We start from the raw sequence: 23312 nt of genomic DNA on the forward strand, positions 1-23312 counted from the left end.
CTTTACGTTTCAGAGGTGCTCTCTTGTCATTTAAGAAAACTGAATAAATGACTTTTAGACAGTAAATTATCCATTCTTTTGCATACAAGAGGAGCAAAAATAAAGGGAAAAATAAACTTATAATTGGTGAATAGTTGAACACTGCAAAGGGCCTGTGGCTGGCTTTTACTTTGGACTTCTGCACATATACATGATGATATTTGGTAGATTTTGTAGTAACTTGTATATTATTTCACGTACACACATAATGGAAAGTTAGGGAATTTTTAAAAATGATGTCTTTGTTTCAGACTGACAATATACTGTGCCTCATTATTGCATCTTGTATGAAAGATCAGGTCATGCTTTACTGTGAAGCTCTGGTCCTGTGACAAAGGATGCTGTAAATAGCAGTACCTAGATATATAGTTCACAGCGGTGCTTCCCCTTACACATCCTTTTTTGGAGTTTTGTCATGCACTTAACACCCTAATGTATTGTGTGCAAATTACTTTTGTTAGTGCCAGTAAAAAAAGCAGAAGACACTTTAAACATGCACATTAAATATGGTCTAACATGTATTTTTTCTGATGACGCCAGTTATCATGTGCTATGTAAATAGGCATTTAGCACTTTACCCAAATAGTTTTGCATCATTGCTGAAAATATTTAGGACAATAGTTACACCATGCGGAAGTTGGCCTCATGAGTGTATGAAGAAGGGAGACGATATTCAACCAATCTTTGATACTATGAGCCAAATTAGTCTTGGTGTAAACTCAGTTATCCATTATCTCAAAATAGCTTTATATCAAGGCACTCTGTAAACATGGAGAATGTTAATGTTAAAGCCGTTATGTAAACATTTAAAAAAAGTAATCCCAAAATTACTGTGCATGTACATGTCTTCATAGCTTCTAGGCTTGATTCATTTTTATACAGCGTAAAATGAATCAAAATTCTGATTCACAAGTTCTGGACAAAACTTTCTACCAAATATTTGAGAAAAGTAAAGTTATTTTGTTATGCTTGTTGTGAATTATGGAGATTTAAATACAGTGAAAGCTTCTTGTTAAATGCTTGAAGTTCCAGTTGTTGGTGAAAGAGCAGAACTCTTAAGATTAAATTCCATCTCAACATTTTAAAAGTACCATAACATTTTTTACATTGCTTAGACAAATTAATAAATGGGAAATAGCTTAGTTCACATGATTCGTCTGGAGTTCAAGAATAGTTATTTACATTTGTAAGTATTTGTAGGACTAAGCCAAACCTGCAGTTCAATGGGATTCTTATCTGGGTAGGGCCTGTGGGATCAGGGCCCAAAGTAATTTCATATATAGGATTCCAAAAAGCTGCTGATACCATTGCAGCTCCTTAGTTATATATGTGAATTTCAGCAGCTTAAAATAGTGGTTTGTCCTAGAAATGATGAGTGGCTCTTGACTTAGAGCACCACTAGCAGGAATCACTGTAAAATATATGTGACACCGATTTTAGTAACCCTTGGTTCTGATTCTGCGTTTTGGTCCACATGGCTGGTAACTGTGCTGTGTCTATCATAACTTTCTGATCTATGTTAATCACTATGTTGCAGTACAATTGGAACATTACTTCTTGTAATGACTTACTACTTACGTAGTGCGCTTCATCAGTATATCTTTAGATTAAGTCCCTGAATTGCTGTGTGTTAAAGATTGCGTGTATTCTCCATGATGAGCTAAATACAAAAATTCAAGTCAAAAGTATTTTGAAGAGAGAAGAAGATTTGAAATTGGATTTTCTTATAAAACAAAACAACAATTTGCTGTTTATCACCAAACTGAGGTGTATTGAGAAACTTCCTGTCACAGTTCCCTATTCTTGAAGGCTCTCAGTACCATCTGACAAGATAATATATGTATAGTCCATTGAAAATAATAATTTTTATATTGAGGTTGTATGTTATTTTGTGGCCTAATCTGGGAATTGGGAAACTCCAGTCTTACCATAGCTCAGTGTACCAAAGAATTGGTGGGGCTGTTGCTTTAGAACTGCTGTCATAGAATTGTTAGCAAGAGCAGGGTGGGGAAATAATCCCAATGTATCTAAAATGACTTTTTAAACTCCTGTCCAAACTTAATTTTTATTTGATTGCTCAGTGTGTTCTTGGCGTAAACTTTGTATAAGGATTAATGGAGGCTAATCAAGTCATAGTGGGACTAAAGTACTTTCAGTTTCTAACAGGCAGGATGAAATTTAATATATCATGCCACTCCTTTAAAATTATACTTTGGGCTAAATCCTGCTACTAACTAAAGTGCAAATGGAGTTTTTCTATTGACTCCAGTGAGACTAAGATAAGACTTGCTAACATTTATTTACCTTGGATAACTCATATGCTCCAGAAGCCCTGTCCCTTTTGTCCCAGCAGGGATTTCATTGTGCTTCTTCTGAGTGTTTGCTGTGGCACTGTTCAGACATCTCTGCACTGGTACAATGCGCTTTTCTTTCCTTGCCCTGCTTGCATCTTTAGTTTGAGCAAGAATGAGGGAAGACTTGTCTTAACTTTGCAAAGCTAAAACATCTGTTATGAGAACAGCTAATTTAGCTCTGTGCATCTTAAATAAAATATCCTCAAGCAGTTTGAAACATGCTTCCCCTGTAATAGACTGAGTTAAAGAAGTTTTAGAATGGAAGAATAGAAAGTTCCTTTTTAGAGTCACAATCTTGTTCATGCAGGATACAAAGCAATTTTTATCTGTATAGTACAGATGCTCCCCGACTTATGCAAGTGTTCCATTCCGGAACGCCTTGCATAACTCAAATTTTGTGTAAGTTGGAAACGTATACCCGACCATTTAGCGCAAAAACAAAACCCCCAGAAAACAACCACCTCCTATCTCTAGCTTACAGAACTTTTTCCGTAAGTGTGGATTTGCGTAACCCGGGGAGGTGTCTATATATATTTTGGAGGGAAAATATGTTTTGAATTGTATTACCACTGTTACAACATTTCTGTGGTTTAGATGATGCCATAAGCCTTTAGCTGCAGGAACTTGGCAGTGAAGTTGCAGTGGTCATTATAATTGCCAATGAAAATAAGAGAGGAAAACAAAGAATATAAGTGAAAATAAATTAATAATAATAAAAATACTAGCACAATACAAGGCTTCAGCCCTGCACCCATGAATGTCAATGGGAGCTTAGTAATTGATTTCAGCGGGTGCAGCATCTCTCCCAAAGATTGTGAGATCTTTCTAAAAGACTTTCAGATTCAGCATGTGACAATTATCTGGCTCCAGTATGTTTATTCCATTTACAATCCTTTAATATCTGTTATTTCACATGTTGCAATGACTCAGGGCTTGCCTACACTTACCGGGGGGTCGACCAGCAGCGAAGGATGCATCGGTGGTCAATTTTGCGGGTCTAGTCAAGACCCGCTAAATTGACCGCAAATCACTCTCACGTTGACTTCTGTATTCCATCAGATCGAGAAGAGAAGGGGGAGTCGATGGGAGAGCATCTCCTGTCAACATTGCTTAGTGTGGACCCTGTGGTAAGTAGATCTAAGCTATGTCGATTTGAGTTACGCAATTCACATTACTCAAATTGTGTAGCTCAGATTGAATTTCTCTTGTAGTGTAGACAAGACCTAAGATCTAGCCCCCCCCCCAAAAGTGAATAACTTGAACTGTCTGTATTACAGGTAAATCCATTTCAGGTTTAAAAAAGTCATATTGAATATATATGGAAAGTGCATTTCATTAAAGTGTGGATCCCAAATTCTCCAAAGAGTATCTCAGATCCACATGTCTCAAAGTTCTAGATTATGCGCTTGGCTTTCTGAGTTATCTGAAAGGTGTATAAAATTATATATAGGTTGATAGTTCTTTACTGATATGTCTGAAGTGTCTCATGTATGTTGTTGGTTTCCACTAGAATGTGAAATATATGGTACTTAGGAGATATGACTGTGACATACACATGTTATAAAAGAGATTTGCCATTGACTTGAGGCATAGTTGGATCTGACCTGCTGCAAATAGCTCAGGTGAAGGACTTAACCCTCTCCTTTTTTGCCAAACCACTGAGTTGTTCAAGAACTTGTATATCTGGCCTAACGTACCATTAGGGAGTCAGCAACACTTTGTTATGGAGTCTATTAGCACCCTATGATGCAAAAATGCTTCTAATTTAAGTGGCACACATACACTTCGGGATTGGAATCCATCCTGCATGTGAAAATGAGTTTGAGATAAATTATATTGTGATGCTTTCAACATTCAAACAAAGATGTCTCATATCCATATGCAACATGGCCCAAAGAAAGTGGGAGTTTTGCTGCTTACCAGGAATGGGGCCATTGTCACATCTGACTTTTGTAATAACCTGTATTGAAGGATGCATGTGTCCTATTGTTATCCAAAAAGTAGTCACGGAATCTATTCAAGGTTTAGATGGTTCTTGTTTTGAAGGGAGATGGATGTAATTTGCTTATTCCAGCAGTGTCTTATTAAAAATTCAGCCAGTTAATTCCCTTTTCTCCAGAGCAGACATGCTGGTACACTTAGTGTGACCAGAAAATATAAATGTGTAGTTGAGCAGTGACGGTTTATGATAATACTTTTATATACGTACTGGGATCCAAAGCATTCCAAATGTTATATGTTGGGCATAAAGTGGAACAATTGCATTTATACCACAGACATTTATGGTTGCTACAGGCTACTGGGGCCATTGTCTGCAGATGGTGTTCTTACACTTTTTGGATATGTCGCAAGAATGCCACAAGACATTCCGATGAGCTCCATACTACAGCTGGCTTGTAACATCCATGATAAAGCTCCACCAACTGAGGAGTGGAGGCGGCCAGAGGCAGAGTCCTTATTACGGGGGCACATCAGGTCTGTTCCAGTGTTGGACTCTTAGACCATCGAGCCCTTGCAGCTGCACAGGAACAGACCCAATGGTGAATGATTGTTACGGCCGACCATTCGGCTAAGCATTGAAGAAGAAGAAGAAGATCCAAAGCAGCACATCAAACCATCAATTGTAAACAATTCTCAATTCTATTTTAATTCTCCAAACCTTCCAGTTATCTGGCTTAACCCCCCCTCGCTTTTTAACTTTAATGAAGAGCTGTCTTGTTTGAATGATTTTTGCAAATTTAGATGCTTCTGCTTCTGTTCATTGATATTTCTTGTTTTGTTTGTTTCCAAGCAGCAGGAAGACTTTTGTCATTTTGAATTTTGTTACATAATTATTAATTTGATTTATAGGAAACACTTTTAGTACATTGGCAGGGTTAGCCTTTGACTGGACGATAGTAAAGGATACGGAGGCTGATGGCTTCTCAGATTCCCACAATGCATTGCGGTAAGCACAATTTACATTATTCTCAATGGCCCCAGGTTTAGTCATGTTCTTAAAGTTAAGCATGAAAAAAAGTACCTTGCTGAATCTGGGTCTATAAACTGAAGTGATAATATCCAAAGTATCATGTACAGGTTCATTGTTTTAGATTTCTAACTACTGCAACTGCCAATCCACAATTCTGGGCGCTTTCACACCCATTTAAAATTTGCAATAATAAAAATACAATTGATGATGATCAGAAGCTGCGCATATAGTTCTAAACCACCAATAAAAAAATAACAATAGCCTCAACTATGCCAGAGCTGGCCCCTCCCCAAACAACTGGGGAAAACGATAAGGTATTAGTGCTGCAATTGATACGTAAGGATGTGGAGGTGGCTGCAGAGGTCAGAGGTTAGCCTCTCATTTGGAAGTTGGGGCTATGGCCCATTCAGTACTTGGCCACTCTGCTGAGACTGCCAACAAGGTGGCCAAAGTTTGGTTGAGGTGTTGGTGACTCTCGACGCCATTTACAAGGAACTGTACTGAGAAACAAATTTTCATTTTTTAAAAAGTTTTGATAAGCTTTTTGAAGCTTTCAGAGCAGGGTATTTAGCATTCTAATGGAAGATGTAGCAGATTTAGCCTCGCACCATTTTGAAAATCCAAACCACTGTGTCTTGCCTGGCACTTACAATCTGTAGGAGCCCTGCACACCACACTGGGACCTATCGTCCAATTGACTTATGAATCATAGATCATTAGGGTTGGAAGGGACCTCAGGAGATCATCTAGTCCAACCCCCTGCTCAAAGCAGGACTAATCCTCTTAGACACTTCAGCTGTGGAGTGCATCTGCGCAGCACTGCTCTCCAGCCCCATCCATGGTCTGTAGGGTCTAGCCCAGGGGTGGGCAAATTTGTTGGCCTGAGGGCTGCATCCGGTTTCCAAAATTGTATGGAGGCTGGTTAAGGGAGGCTGTGCCTCTCCAAACAGCTAGGCATGGCCCGGCCTCTGATCTGACCTGGCACCCCATCTAACCCCCTCTCTCCTTCCTGACTACCCACCCCCAAGTCCCCTGCCCCCATTCAAACCCCTGTTGCCCCTGTTACCCGCCCTCTGACTGCCCTGACCCCTATCCATACCCCTGACCACCACCCTCAACTCTCTTGCCCTCTGTCCAACCCCTCCTGCTCCCTGCCCCCTTACCGCACTGCCTGGAGCACCGATGGCTGGCAGCGCTACAGCCTCACTGCCCAGAGTAGCAGGTCAGGCAGCTGCGCCGCCCAGCTGGAGCCAGCCATGCCACCGTGCAGTACATTGCACCGGGTCAGGCCGCGGCTCTGCATCTGCATTGCCCCAAGAGCTTGCTTCACCGCCCAGAACACTGTGCTGGAGGCGGGGCGAGCTGTGGCTGCAGGGGAGAGGGAGCAGCAGGGAAGGAGCCGGGGCCGAGCCTCCTGGGGCAGGAGCTCAGGGGCTGGGAAGGAGGGTCCTGTGGGCCGTAGTTTGCCCACCTCTGGTCTAGCCCAAACTCTGAACTCCAATAGAAACTTCCATCCAAAGGTCTTAAAGTGTTTTGCAACTTCTTAATCAATTAAGCCTTGTAACACCTCTGGAAGGTAGGGAAATACTATTATCTATGTTTAACAGATGGGAAACTAAGACACAGCTAGGTTAAGTTCTTGCACAACATCATATTGAGAGCTTGTGACAGGGATAGGAATACTCCTAGCTTCCTGTGCTTACCCACCAACAGTCTTCCCCTCACTTGTAGATACTGCATAAGCTTTCACTGTACCTACTTTAGTATTCTGTCGATTTCCTTTGACTGAGAGGAGTCACGCTACAGGGATTTCAGTTTCCATTCTTATTAAAGTCATCAACTTTGAAGGCTACCCAGCATTGTTGTATCTGGGATATTTTTCATATTAGGTTCCCAACGTCCTGGTTTAGCCTTTATATTGATACTGACTGACTGGTAATAGGCCTTCAGCAAAGCAGGATTATTTTGTCTAATAGAACTCTGCTAGTATCCATCATAGTAAATGCTACAATGAGTGTTTGCTTTGCTTGATATGAGTGTCAGCTCCAGAAATGCCTGCCTGACATACTGTTGAGTTTCTGGTCATACCAGAAGCATATAAAACACTAAATCAATTTTCTTTCCTATCAAGCAGTTCCCACACACTAGCCAAGTAGAACATTAAACCGCTATTCTTGTAATATATAATCGGGATGCTAAGACACAATAGATTCATACTCAAGTGCCAGTATTTCCATTTACTTAAGAAAATAATATCCAGCAAAACTTAGTTAATAAAGAAGTGAATCAAAGCGTGAGGCAGAGGAGATAGGAAAGTATATTGTGCTTTAAGAGTCCTGCTCATTAATGTGAAATATCTGTGGTGTTGTGTCTGTAGTGCTCTGTTATATTGGGTGTTGGTTTTTTTTAATAGTAAACCAATGTAATTTCTCTGATCAAACCTGTGTTGTTTTTTTTCTGCCAGTATTTCCCATGGGTTTTGCCTATTATGGCAGAACATGCCTTTTTAGCAGCTAATATGGATAGAAACTCTTTCCGCACTAATGTGTGTGTTTTGTTTTATTTGTTTTTTTAAATGGTACAGCTTTTGTGTGTAGACAAGCCCTGAATCATTTAGGTACTTTTGAAAATCCAACCCAGCTCTTAGAAAGACATCCCACCTTGATTTAAAAACTCCAAGGGATGGAGAATCTGCCACACTTTTAACATATAATATTTTAAATAAAGTGGTGGTGTTAACCCCTCTCCCCCTCCCCACTCCCAAAAAAGAGTTTTGAAGCAAGAAATGCAGAGTTTAAGGCTGTTTTTTAAAGAAACCCGAGGGAGTTAAGTTGCTGAACTCCCATTGAAATTTAGTAGTGCCTAACATCATTCAGCTCCTTGGAAAATTTCATCCTGTTTTGTTTTTGGTGTTTTTTTGCAAGCAGCCTTCAAAATTCGACCTTGTTATCAACACCTACCCAAATCCTGTCCATTTTCTCGTAATTACTATACCTCATCTAAATTTCCAACAGAGATTACAAAATACATAACTTATATACTGCCCATACACACATAATCAGCACTTCCTATTCACTTCACATCAAACACCCTTCTAGTTCACTTGAGCCAAACACCATAATGTTTGTGATTAAGAGAACAGAACCTCAGTGCCTTTCCCATTTACCATACCTCACTGATCTAGAGAGTCCTCTATACGCAAACTGGAAACATCATTGGAGATACCTCATCCATTTTTCCTGTATGTCTCTAAGAAGGTCCTGCCTTCTATACATAGGCTTCAGATGCACTTTTATCCCAGTCACTACACAAATTAGCCACAGAAGCCAGAGTACCACAGTGTCAGAGCACACAGATGTATTGTGCACTATATGTTCATTGCAGAATACAGTGCGAACTCTGAATTTTCTTGGTACTGAGTACAATTATCCCTAAGAGTCACAGTACAGGTTAGAAAAGGGACCTGCACATAGATATTACAGCCATCTATGTTTTCCAGTGCTACACAAGCCCATACAGCACCCATGAAAGCTTAATTTAACATTGATGTGTTCAGGAATATAAGTGAAAATTGAGCCTCTCCTTCCTGGCTTAAGATAAGCACCTTACATGTGTTGTGGGCATTTGTGCTAGAAGTAGACAATACTGTAGTTCTGACCTGGGTTAGCTTACATTATTCATGACTCTTGTCTCATAAAGTTCTGTTCACTTTTCAGTATACTCAAATTCTTAGAATCTACCTACATACCACCTTCCTATATATCAGAGATGGAAAAAGTTGCCAAACAAGGAGACACCGTTCTGGTGTCTGGAATGAAAACAGGGAGTTCCAAATTAAAAGCAAGAATACAGGAATCTGTTTATAAGGTAAGAAATTCACACGGTTCATTTATTTTTTATTTTCATGGCAGAACTTCCCTGGAGCCACATTAATTTTCTCTCCCATATTACTACATACCCCACTCCAACATCTCTTCCTTTATCAGCTACTGTAGCATTGCCTCCCGTTACCAATGGGTAGATTATGTGGCTTTTCCTGAGGTGGTTGCCAATACTACTCCATTGATTTTTGCCTAGCACTCGGGATGGATAGTGCAGTTATCCTGTTGATGTCCCAGATGATGTGGGTCCCAAAGCTAGTTTCTAAACCTGACTCTGTGACATGATGGTGTAGATATCTTGTTCCTGTGTTATTTAGTTTGTTTTACAAAGGAATGTACTCCAAATTCACAATTTCTTTTCCTTCTCTTCGATCGCTAGCTCTTCAGGGCCGAGACTGCCTTTCACTCTGTTTATATGGCACCTAGTGCAGTGGGGGCTCTCATTTCTCTAATCACTGTTGTAAGACAAATACTTAATAACATGAACTTATTGTGGTGTTGTGCAAGCCAGAAATAAGACAGTTTACTTTTGAAATCCCAGATTATACAAGGCTCCCAGTTATAAAAACAGCTGTTCGCTTGTAAACTGTGCAAACTTCTACTGGAAGTTGAGAAGTGATTATGAAAAAAAAATGGCATCTTGGGATTCCAAGTTTATTGTCTTTGAATCAGAGCATAATGACACTTGGATATTTGCACAGTGCTTTGACATCATGCATTTTTAAATAAGTGCTGCTACTATTAATTTTTGTTTATTAATATCCTGGGACAACATCTGCCAGATTCTGGCCTTCACTTAATGCTGTGCAGCATTGTGTAGCTCAACAGGGCCTTGATTCAGGAAGACACCTAAACACATGTGTATCTTGAAGCATGCAAGTTGTCAGTCTGACTCAAGTGGGGGACACACAGTTAGGTACCTTGCTGAATTGGAGCCTAGATCTACTACTGCTATCAGACAGAAGCATTACCACTGCTCGATGATTATCAGCATTCATTGTGGAATGAGATTTTGCCCTCTGTCTCCCTGTCAACAAATATTAAGGATTTGTCTGATGGATTTTTCTATGCTGCGCATTGTGTTGAATTGAGACCACTCCCTCAGTTCCTTGCATCGTACCAATCCTCATTTTTAATCAATTCTGCCTCATTAGATTTCAGTCTCAGAAAGCAGTGAGATCAAATGCTAATAAACAAGTGTGTTTAACTATAGCATTGGCCTTTTTCACAGCTGTCCTATTGATTTACTCTATTCATTTCTTTGTAATCCACAGTAACTTGTTTTCATTTTAACCTAGTAATGAAATTGTCCTTTCTGTTAGTATAATCTACTTAACAGACTTTTATTTTATTTTTTTAAGGGTTATTTCTTACAGGAATGTTTTGCATTTCATTAGTATTTTAAATTTTGCAATATTTAAGAAATAAATGTTGACTTAAAGTATTTTTAAAAAATCCATCCAGTATCAGTATGCGGTTACTTAATATGTTGCCAATTTCTCTATTAAACAAAATATATTGGTTTACATTTTTCAGGTATTGGATAAATAATCTACATTCTCTGAAAATATTATTTAAAAGTACAAAAATAGTGCATTTTAAAGGCCTTATTTTGGTTTCAGTGATGCAATTGAAAAGTAATTCTGCTCTACTCCTTGCAGTTACTCCAGATTCACATTATTACTGATGAGATCAGAGTATGGCCCGGTATTAGTAATGTTTATTTTTGCTGTGGTTCTTAGCCAGTTGTAGTTGTTTTTGTTTTTTGTCTTTGTATTTATTTTTTTCTGCATTGGTTCTGGCATCATTCTGTGAATGTTGATTGAAATAATAGTATGAAATAATAGTATCCTGCTCAGAACTTTATATGACTTGCATTATTACTATTGTCCTTAAATCTTTCACTGCTGCCAGACCACACGTGTTTTCAGTGCAACATCCCTCAAGCAAATGGAATAGAACAGAATTTGGTTTTGTGTAGTGTATTGCATATTCCTAATTTTATAAACAAAGGAGTTACACACAAATACCATAGCAATTTTAGAAGACATGTCAAACAAAGGTATGTTGGACCACCCTGACAAAAATGCATTTCCAGATCTCAGATTATCCGTTGTGTGCTTGCCTCCAGAAATTGTATTCTCCACAAGATTAAGTTGAGCAGATGCTCTCCACCCCATCCTTCTGTAGCATTGCTGAACAGTGTATAATTTGGAATTGCTTCTTTGTTTGAGCTGCTGCAGGGACAAGCTTTTTGCATCTGCAGCTATTGCAGAGTGTGACAGGCAGTCAACAAATTCTAAAGGGCCACAGAATTTGTGGGCTGTGCTATGATGCAGAACATCATTTATGGCTGAATTCTTGCATTAAAATCCTGACTCCACTGAAGTCAGTGGCAAAACTCCTATTGACTTTTGTGGGCCCAGGATATCACCCAGATTCTTGGTGTTTGTCCCACTATCCAGGGCAGTAAACCTGAAAGTTGGAAGAAATACAGAGCACTAAGTTTCGCAGCTTCAGTATATTCGCTGCTGTGTGACCACTTTCATTTTTTATAAACACTTTTTGGCATGTCTTTGGGATATAACGGCAAATATAAATGACTTGCATAAAAAGGAAAGGATATGAGAGAGATCCGTCTATACATAAGTAAATTAAATTCTCTGTTAATAAAAAAAATCCAAGAATTTCCTGTTACCCTGCACCTTCTTATTTTTTTCCTATTAAGAATAAACCAAAATATGAACAAACTTTCAGTACACCAAGCCTCCTAAGTTGTTCTACCTGGATATGCAAAAGACCATAAGGAGAGAACATCTGATCATAAGGGGAACCATGATTTAGTGACTGAAAGCACACATGATTCATGAACTCTTCACTATATATATTTTCCTGGCTGCAGCAGTGTGGACTAATTACTTATACACTCTATGCCTCAGTTGCCCTATGTGTGAAATGGCATTAGTATTCTGTTGTTGAGTTGTGAAGTTTATTAATGTCAGTAAAGAATTTTAAGGTTCTTGATTGAAAAATGCTATACATTTTAAATTATTATTTGCTAATTGAGATTTTTATTCACTTCTGGGTTTAACCACTATTTAGTAGACTTTTCTACTCAGTCGGTTCTCAGAGTGCTTAAAACCATGCCATAGCCAGTTGGATTGAGCTGGAGGTCAGGGCCGGTGTTATTAACCTGGAAACTTTTCTTCTAGTAGTAGTGGCTATGCCAATGCACTCTGCAGCACTGTTGGCACCGGTTTGTGCAAGGGATAGCTGGCAAATTAGAGAGAAAGTTAATTTGTGGCAAGCCAGGGTGAATCTATAGCACACCAGCTCTCTGTGAATCAAGTTCCATGTGGACAACGCTGCGGCACACTGAAAATTAATGTAGCACGATAAAGCCAAGCCACACTCCAGGACTTTCAGTGCACTGTAGCAGTGTCCACACAGGATGTTACTGCATCTCAAGATGATGTGCTATAGAGTCACTCTCTGGCTTGCTGCACAGTAACTCACCCTGTAGCCTCTCACATGGCAATACATATTACTTTACCAGTAAATTAAAACTGGCCTCTTTCAAGCTTCCTTGAGTATTTAACAGCAATTTCCTCCCCAAAGCCTCACTTTTCTGCACCTCTCCACCCTCAAGAAATGTAATTAGAACTGCAGGCTTTAACAATATGTAACATTTTTAATCTAAGCCATAGATTGGAATATACGTGGGGGGGATTTTAAACATGTGATGAGGTTAAAATTTTTTCCCAGTGCTTAAAAAATGGAGAATCCACTCTTAAGTCTATCTGGTAAATATGTAAATGCCAGTTCTTCATAAAAGTATTTTGCATCTGATACACCCAGATGTCTCCTCTGAAGCATTTCAAAACTGTCATGCAATTAAATAAGTTAAATGTTTGCTGCACTGTAGTGTAAAAAGAAAAACACTTGTAGCAAATACCTACTAAGCTTGTCCTATTCTGGGAAGTCATGTTAAAAAAAAATCTGTAACAATTTGGTATGATGCATGGTACAGTACAGACTTTTGGAATGCTGCTACATTTAATCTGCTTGGACACTTATAAAAATACTCCCTGCACAGCACAAACAGATACAAATGTTTAGGATACACTTACCTTTTTTCCAGTGTTGCAGAAGACATGTACATTCTTTCACTGAAATCCAGTCTTTTTCTGTCTAGTCATGTGATATTCTTAGCCATCAATATTTATTAAATGGTACACTTCAAACAAGCCAAAAGCCCTAGAAGTGTGCCAGCATTAAGGTTTTTCAAGTTACAAAATTTTGAGAATGATTGATTGTGGAAGGCTTTATGAAAACACTGGTTGATCTTAAATAAGAGGTGTACAAGTACTATTGTAATGATTAGAGAGGAATGATTGTGACCAAAATATTTTGATTACCTTGTCTCTAACACCCTGGCCAGTTTTATTTATTTATTTATTTATTTTGCTTGTCTTCTTTCATGGTCGAATATTCCTCATCTCTGTGTATCTGAGACCTCATCTTTGTATTCATCACTTGACATTTTCCGCATTAATCATTAAGTTAACTGTTGATTGGTTTGACCCTGCTCAAATATCTTCAGATGTCTCATTTTGCTTATCTCCTTTAGCATCCATTGCTGATGGTGCAAGTGAAGCTGTGCTTCTGTGCACGACTGTGTGCTTTGAGTTCTATTGCCATTAGAAAAGTGGTGGTATTAAACTGTTCTTCAGGACAGAAATAACTTTAATACATATTTTTTTATTTGTGGATTATGAGGCTATTTTTCAATGAGTACGTTGGTTACTTTAAAATGTGGCTTTTGTTTTTTCTTTTAACCAATAGAATGTATATCCAGCAGAAGTCAGGTTGCTTATTTTGGAAAACATTCTTCTAAATCCAGCTTATGATATCTACCTGCTAGTAGGAACATCACTTCAATATAAAGTTCAGAAAATAAGACAAGGCAAGATTACAGGTATGTCTTCCTCCATTTTTCATAATATTCCACATTCCGTGTGAATTTTTCACCTATGAGTAGAAAATTAAAATATTGTGTCTACTGATAAGGAAATGGTCTTAAATTCACCTTAGATTGTTAAACTTTCATAATCAGAATTATGATGAAATTTTCTTTATCTCCTCCCCCCTTTTCTCTCATCATGCAAACACTAATGCATATGCTTATCTTCTATGTAGGACTAGTCCTATTAAGGATTAGTCATGTGCATAAATTTGAGCACATGCATAACAGTTTGCAAGTTTGGGATCCAGGTCTGTATTATTCAAACATGTTCATCTGTTTTTCATATTGGGGAAACATTTGAATTTTTAGTGCATTTGTTTTCCACAAAAAGGCCTCATTCACTTTGTGAAATGCCTGATTTAGATGTTACTCTATTTTCTTGGCAAATTAGTATGAAAATTGGAGAAGAGTTGAACTAGCTGCATACCAGTTTCAGAGAATGGGAGATTTATTTGTAAGATAAAGGTACAAGTACAAGAAACTTGCAATATTGTTGATGGGAGTTATTTTAAGAAATCAGATATGAAATAATGTATTCACTTAGACCTACTTCAGCTCTCTAGCTGGCAGTATGGGATGCAGTGGTATGGATTTCAGTTGCTCATGTAAAAAGTTCCCTTTGCCAAGACCAGAAATTGGTCTGATTTCATTCTCCTTTAAGCAGGAAGGCAAGTTTAGTTGGAGTCTTCAGCAATGGGAAAAAATTATTATTTTATTCATCTAGCTTAGATTATGCTTCATGCCTGGGTGTAGAAAATGCATTTTCTACAAAACTATTTAAAGCACCAATTTAACATGTGCTAGGCATCAAATAAAAAGTTAATCAGTAGTAATTAACAGGGTCCAAACAGTGACACATCAGCTTGTGTTGTTTTATGTGTCTTCTTGCTTCATGTACAGAATTAATGATGCCTTCAGATCACTATGAACTGCAGCTTCAGAACAACATCCTTGGCCCTGAGGGAGACCCAGCTCGGCCTGTTGCCAAGCTGGATCAAGCAACATCAACAGTAACTGCATTGCAGCAGGGACAAATTAACCTAGTGCTGGGGCACAAAAATATCCTTTCTATGAGGTGCTCAATGCCTGATGTCAAGAAGCAGATTTTCCACTCTCTACCACACCAGGATAAAACTATCCATGCTTTGCCCAGTGGTCTGAAAATCAGCACTATCTGACAGAGGATTAGAAAGCAACATTGCTGTGAGTTCAGTCACACCACTATGTCCAGATATGTTGACATGCTCCTAGAAATTAGCGCTTTAGGGCTGGAAAAGATCCATTAAATTATCTTGCCTGTTACCTTAGTGGGAGGGAGAAGGAGGATGTGTGTGTGTGTGTGTGTGTGTGTGTGTGTGTGTGTGTGTGTGTGTATGCATAGAATCGTAGACTTTAAGGTCAAAAGGGAGCATTATGATCATCTAGTCTGACCTCTTGCACAATGCAGGCCACACAATCTCACCCACCCACTCCTGTAACAAACCCTTAACCTATATCTGAGCCACTAAAGTCCTCAAATCACGATTTAAAGACTTCAAGGGGCAGAGAATCCTCCAGCAAGTAACCCGTGCTCCATGCTGCAGAGGAAGGCAAAAAACCCCCAGGGCCTCTGCCAATCTGCCCTGGGGGAAAATTCCTTCCCGACCCCAAATATGGCGATCAGCTAAACCCTGAGCATGTGGGCAAGACTCACCAGCCACACACTCAGGGCATATTTACTGTTAATAGTCAAAGATAAATTAATTGCCAAAATTAGGCTATCCCATCAGACAATCCACTTCATAAACTTATCAAGCTTAGTCTTGAAGCCAGATACGTCTTTTGCCTCCACTACTCCCCTTGGCAGACTGTTTGTTTCAGAACTTCTAATGGTTAGAAACCTTCGTCTAATTTCAAATCTAAACTTCCTGATGGCCAGTTTATATCAATTTGTTCTTGTGTCTACATTGGTACTGAACTTAAATAATTCCTCTCCCTCCCTGGAATTTATTCCTCTGATGTATTTATAGAGGGCAATCATATCTCTCATATAGCCCCAACGCCTGGGCTCCCCCTAAGGCTCATGAAGATGGGGCCTGGGGACAATCCTGAGGCCTTCCTCATCACATTTGAGTGGGTGGCCACCGTTGCACACTGGCCAGCAGGACACTGGGCTACCCTGCTAGCCCCTTATTTAATGGGGCCAGCCCAGAAATGCTCACTCTCTTAAGGGAGCTAGCATTTTTTTGTCCTTCTTTTCAGGAACATGGAGTCAGTTTTAAATAGCCATGAAAGCAGTCCCAGCCAAAAGTTAGTTTTAATGTTCTTTCAAAGCCTTTTAGTTCCTTGACTGAGACTGCAAATATTCGCATGCAAGGTGCTTCCAGATTACCAAACAGCACTATCTATGTTGTGGATCCTGGATATTTAGGTTAGTATTTGCTGTTATTCTTCAGAGCGTTTATTTCTTTAACAAATTCTCAAACTATATACCTGTATCAGCGCCTCTCTGCAGTATTGGTGCATATAGTATCTGAGGGTACATCTACTCTACAGGATTATTCTGATTTTATATAAACCAGTTTTGTACAACAGATCGTATAAAGTCGAGTGCACGCGGCCACACAAAGCACAATAATTCGGTGGTGTGCGTCCATGTACCGAGGCTAGTGTCGATTTCTGGAGTGTTGTACTGTGGGTAGCTATTCCGTAGCTATCCCATAGTTCCCGCAGTCTCCCCTCCCATTGGAATTCTGGGTTGACATCCCAATGCACGATGGTGCAAAAACAGTGTCGTGGGTGATTCTGGGTAAATGTCGTCACTCATTCCTTCCTCTGTGAAAGCAACGGCAGACAATCATTTCGCTCCCTTTTCCCTGAATTGCCCTGGCAGACGCCATAGCATGGCAACCATGGAGCCCGTTTTACCTTTTGTCACTGTCTCCGTATGTGTACTGGATGCCGCTGACAGAGGCGATACTGCAGCGCTACACAGCAGCATTCATTTGCCTTTGCAAGATAGCGGAGATGGTTACCAGTCGTTCTGTACCGTCTGCTGTGCTATTGTAAATTGGCGATGAGATGACGGTTATCAGTCGTTCTGTACCATCTGCTGCTGTCATGGGTGCTCCTGGCTGACCTTCGCTGAGGTTGGCCGGGGGCGCAAAGACAAAAATGGGAATGACTCCCTGGGTCATCCCTCCTTTATGTTGTATCTAAAAATAGAGTCAGTCCTGCTTAGAATATGGGGCAAGTATACTAGAGAACCAGTGTACCAGAGAGCACAGCCGCTCCATGTCAGATCTCGCAGAAATGATGAGCTGCATGCCATTCTAGGGGGTGCCCCTGCAACAACCCCACCTGTTGCTTCCCTCCACCCCTAGCCCTCCTGGGCTACCATTGCAGTGTCCCCCCATTTGTGTGATGAAGTAATAAAGAATGCAGGAATAAGATAAAGAATGCAGGAATAAGAAACACTGACTTTTTAGTGAGATAAAATGAGGGGGAGGCAGCCTCCAGCTGCTATGATAGTCCAGGCAAGACATTAAGGGGGGGGGGGGAAAGAGGAGCCCAGCATCCTGCTGCTATGATAGTCCAGGCAGTACAGAATCTTTTCTTTAGACATGAAAGGACGGGGGCTGACAGAGCTCAGCCCCCAGTTGCTATGATGAGGACGGTTACCAGCCGTTCTGTAGCATCTGCCGGGAATAACCGGGAGTCATTCCTATTTTTACCCAGGCGCCCCTGGCCGACCTCACCTGAGGCCAGCCAGGAGCACTCACAGGATGATAAGGACGGCTACCAGTCCTTCTGCACTGTACCGTCTGCCACCGGGAAGGGGAAGGGGAAGGAGAAGGGAGAGGATGCTTCTGTTCAATGCCGCAGCACCCCGTCTACCAGCAACATGCAGTGGACATAGGGTGACATTGAAAAAAGTCAAGAAACTATTTTTTTTCCTCTTCTTTCGAGGGGGAGGGAGGAGTAAATTGATGAGATATACCCTGAACCACTCCCGGACAATGTGTTTGACCCTACAGGCATTGGGAGCTCAGCCAAGAATGCAAATAATTTTCAGGGACTGTGGAATAGCTGGAGTCCTCAGTTCCCCCCTCCCTTCGTCCATGAGCATCCATTTGATTCTTTGACTTTCCGTTACGCTTGTCACACAGCACTGTGCTGTGGACTCTGTATCATAGCCTGGAGATTTTTTTCAAATGCTTTGGCATTTCGTCTTCTGTAACAAAGCTATGATGGAACAGATTTGTCTCCCCATACAGCGATCAGATCCAGTATCTCCCGTACGGTCCATACTGGAGCAATTTTTGGATTTGGGACTGCATCGCCACCCGTGCTGATCAGAGCTCCACGCTGGGCAAACAGGAAATGCAATTCAAAAGTTCGTGGGGCTTTTCCTGTCTACCTGGCCAGTGCATCTGAGTTCAGATTGCTGTCCAGAGCGGTCACAGTGGTGCACTGTGGGATACCGCCCGGAGGCCAATACCGTTGATTTGCGGCCACACTAACCCTAATCCGACATGGCAATACCGATTTCAGCGCTACTCCCCTCGTCAGGGAGGAGTACAGAAACCGGTTTGAAGAGCCCTTTATTTCGATATAAAGGGCCTCGTTGTGTGGATGGGTGCAGGGTTAAATCGGTTTAACGCTACTAAAATCGGTTTAAATGCGTAGTGTAGACCAGGCCCAAGTCTCTGTACCTGCTCACCTATATAAATTATAGTATAGTAGAAATGTCTTTTTAATAAGAAAATGTTTCATATTAAGCAATTGTGTTTCCCCACCATTAGTCTTTAGCAATTAAAGCACATCTTTAAATTTTATGAACCAAAATGTTTGTGAATATATGATACATAATAATTCATCACATAGCTGGCCTTCTGGTCTATGCTGTTGAATGTTTTCTGTTTTACAGGATTTACAATTCATCCTGGTGACAGATGGGTCCTAGAAACCGGCAGACTTTATGAAATTACAATAGAAGCATATGACAAATCAAGTAATAAGGTGTATTTATCTGATGTAAGTGCAGTGCTGGTGTATGTTTCTATTCTGTGTTACTAGACGTTATGTGTCTAGCAAATCTGTAAAAATTTTTGTGCAATTAGCTAAGCAGCCCTTTACTTACACAGACTTGGAAAGTTATAAATTTTTTGTTGTAAAAAACACATGCTGGGTAGCTCCGTCGGGACACATCTTAGCACATGTGACAGAAAAATTGAGAGAATGTTGGCCGGTGTGCTGCATATCTGCAAGTTTTATGATAGAATGAAACTTCCAAACGAATGCAGCCAGTAAGGATGAGCACCAAGTGTAGTTAGCAGACATTTTCAAGCTATTAAATCTTTTTTTGAACATCTTGTGAAAGGTGTTTCTTCTCTAGTTTTATGGAGTACGTTTACGTGATTACACAGATGTAGCCGCCAGTGTAGACGCAACATATATCGACAAGAGGAGTTTTTCTTCCAGGGTAGGAGGAACACCACCACAAGTACATCAGTTACACCAACACAAGCACTCTTCTGTCGGCATAGCTGTGTATGCACTGGGGAGGGGGTGGTTGTTGGCATAGTTATGTTGTTCAGGGTGTGGTGTTTTCACACCCCATACCACATAGCTACACCGGTGTAAGTTTTAACCCAAATTATGAAGAAATTTGTTGTTAGGGAAATAATTCATATATTTCCTTGTATATTAAGGATGACAAAATAGAGAAATTATAAATTGGAGGTTGTAAAATCTGTTTAGTGGTAGAAGTAGTAATGTCCTTTCCTGCAACATTAGAGGTTGTTTTTGATGGAAATAAATTCTCTTAAATTATGATGATAGAAGTGTTTTTGGGTGCTAGTACTCTGTCGCACAGGAAACCAATAAGATGATCTTGATGCACTGGATGATGTCTTTCTTAAAGGGGGCGGGGAACCCTCTTATATGCCTGAATTTCAGATAAGCTTGTTAGAACTATATATAGTTATACAATGTAACTGTATAACATTTGTTTACATTATTTATATGTTAACATTTTCAAACTTCAGTACCTCAGGTTAGGCATCTGAATCCATATTAATTCACCTACATGAGTGATCTGTTTTGGAAGCTGTCTGCTCAGCACATCTGAAAACCTTTTTTAGCTTTCTAATCTCAAGCACCTAAACTTGGAAATTTTAGCTTAATCTTATTGATTTGTCTGAGAGCAAGGTTGGATATTAGAGGATTTGTTTGTTTGTGAGTTGACCATATTATGTGTAGTGTGACTTTTTTTCTGGTTGGATTTTCTGATTATTTTTTTTAACAAAATAATATTTTTTGCTGTCCTGAAATGTATTCCTCAATGTTGTTAATCCCTGGCAGTACATAAGCAATATATTTTAATTTCAGAATATCAGAATTAATACAGAATTGTCTGAAGAATATTTTGAGATTCTGAAATCCTCTCTGAATGGATCATATCACTATGTGAAAGCAATAAAGAAGGGTCAAACTATTATCGATGCTGCCTTAACATCTGTAGTAGATCAGGTACGTCTTACTAAAAAATGTTCTCGTTTGCTCATAGGCTTACAAAAATTATCAAGTACACCCACATCAGAATCTTTTTATTGGTACACTCCTCTGAAAGCAAAAATAGGAATTAAATGACTAAGCCGCACAAAAATAAGAACATATATAAAAGGATGAGGGGGCAGAGCCTGAATTTCTTTCTTGAGCAAAATGCTCAACAGTTGTTTTTGTTCTGTGTTTGTACAGTGCCTAACACAATGGGGTTCTGCTCTGTAGGTGGGACTCCTGAATGCTACAAAAATAGAAAGAATGAATAATAGATGTTTTGCCTGAGTAAGGGTTGCAAGATTGATTCCTAGCAGTGTGCCATTTACCTCTTGTTTAGAGTGATTGAAATGCACTGCTTTGAATTTCTTCCCTGGTAGCTACCCAGAATGCATGCACATGTCTTGTAGCAGGGTGCTGACTAAGGGCCCAGTCACATACTCTGAGTAAATGTCAAGGCTTACTACTGTGTGTAGGGAAATTCTGACTCACTGTGCCATGTCCTGGCCCTGCTTTGCATTACATTAAATTTTGGGACACTTTCTGTCATTTGGTATGTAATCATTAAAAGCTCAAAAGAAGACCTGCCAAATGTACCAGCCTACAAGCCTCTTAAAATGAATATTGATTAAACTTTTCTGCTACCTGGCCAGTCATCGTGGCTGCCAAGTATGCAGCCATCAGGGCACTTCAGTTTGGAAGGGTTTCTCCCCATTCAGCAATTTGGTTTTATGTCTGAAACTTGACAGGGTTCAAATACTGAGACACATTTGTTCTCAAATCTCTTCCTAGCTGCTCCTTGAAAGTGATGAACCAATTCTACCCTCTGCTTCAGTCAGTCGGCCTCTCTCTGTCAGCTTCTCTGAAAAGGTCTCCCCAAGGTCTGCGAGACTTGCAGTGCTTTCAGAACCCCAGCAGGAATAACAGCAGGGGGAATTACATCTTCATTGGGAATCATAGTCATGGAAGGCTCTTGATGGCAACTTAACAGCCATTTTCAGAGTATGGTATTAAGAATCCCTTCCTTGGGCATAGATGCATTATTCTCCACCAACAATCTGCCCCTTTCCCACTGAACAGACTGTAGTAGGTAGGGGCTGAGCAGAGTGTGAAGAAGGGTTATGAAGCACAAGGAATGGAGAAGGGATAAGTGGGCTCCTTGTTACTTAATTTGCCGGTAAATTGCCATGTTCATCTATGGCTCCAGAGTAATTACAGTGGTAATATTTATCTAATATAGAGTAGGCATTTTTCCAATGAGTTGCTAATTTGCTCATAGGAAGTGCAGAGCTAATAGTAAAAAAAAAATGGTGCTACATATATCCTTTTTTATGTGTGTGTGTGTTTCCTCAGTAACCTATTTATTTATAAATACAGAATTTTTTTTAACAAGTGCTATGAATGTCATTTATAATTGTACATGCTGTTACTTATTATAGGATGGAGGTGTTCATACATTGCCTGTACCTGTACGAAACCAGCAAGAAGTTGAAATTTATGTTCCCATTATCCTTTCACCGAGCATTTTGACATTTCCATGGCAGCCAAAGGCAGGAGCCTATCAGTACACAATAAAGGTATGCTAAGGAACTCATAAATGCAGGAAGTGTCACTCTGGCAGATTCAGTGAGGCCAGTAGTTGTTTGTGGAATCTGCTGCTACATATTAACTCTGGATGCTGCAGACATGTTCACATTAAAAGTGTGTTTGGTGGAATTTCACTGGAGTTCAATTGCACTGACTGGTAACTGCTTTAAAAAGAGTTGCACTTCTGTTATTTTTGTCTCTGTTGTCGGTACCTTTTAAAGTAAAGCATAACCATAAAAAAGCCAAACTTAATGATGATTGAGTGTGACAGATTTCAGGCAATGAGAGAGGCACTTAATTTATTGCAAATAGGTTCCCTGAATTAGTTGGCATAGTGACTGCCAAGAAGCCATCTTAAGATGAGTGAGCAGCTCCCTAGAGCATTAATGTTGGCATCCTTTGTTCCCTGCCTGTCTCCCTAGCTGTACCAATAGCATGGTTATTGGAAGGCAAAGGCCACAGCTATCTTTATAGTAGATTCAACAACAGTGGTTTTTTTAATTCTCCTTTCTTGTGCTCCTCCTGTCCTTCTCATGCTGCCATGCTTGCCAAAGCACTCTAATAAACCAAACCATCTTTCGAATGTGCTCCTCTGGAACCTTTTTGTATACTGCTTACAAAATCAAAATTTGAACCCTTGAGGTGGTCACTAAATGAAGATTTCCCAACACATTTGGCCTCAAAAATATTACATGTTCAGTTCCGGTCTGTCCACTTGGCATGTGTGTGCGCTGAGATATGAGTCTTTTCTCTGATCAAACTGTCTAGGAAGAGATATGAAGCAGCCTACATATGGTAAAACAAGAGATTTGAATGGCTTATTTTTGCACTTTGTACAGGGCCAAATTCTGCTCTTCGACAGTGTTGTAAATCTGAAATGACACCATTGACTTCATTGGCTTCAACTGGATTTT

General features: G+C 39.9%; 1 protein-coding gene across 1 annotated transcript in view; it reads left to right on the forward strand.

Moving 5' to 3' along the window:
* Window positions 1–23312, forward strand: part of NUP210 (nucleoporin 210) — a 116011-nt gene that overhangs the window by 19884 nt on the left and 72815 nt on the right. The window contains exons 4-11 of the mRNA XM_050957942.1: window positions 5244–5340; window positions 9081–9231; window positions 14091–14223; window positions 15172–15328; window positions 16611–16681; window positions 19181–19287; window positions 20644–20784; window positions 22251–22388. Coding sequence (XP_050813899.1) covers window positions 5244–5340; window positions 9081–9231; window positions 14091–14223; window positions 15172–15328; window positions 16611–16681; window positions 19181–19287; window positions 20644–20784; window positions 22251–22388 — 995 coding nt within the window. The remainder of the gene's footprint in view (window positions 1–5243; window positions 5341–9080; window positions 9232–14090; window positions 14224–15171; window positions 15329–16610; window positions 16682–19180; window positions 19288–20643; window positions 20785–22250; window positions 22389–23312) is intronic.

Source organism: Gopherus flavomarginatus, chromosome 6 (genome assembly GCF_025201925.1).
Source record: "Gopherus flavomarginatus isolate rGopFla2 chromosome 6, rGopFla2.mat.asm, whole genome shotgun sequence".
NCBI classification, from domain to species: domain Eukaryota; kingdom Metazoa; phylum Chordata; order Testudines; family Testudinidae; genus Gopherus; species Gopherus flavomarginatus.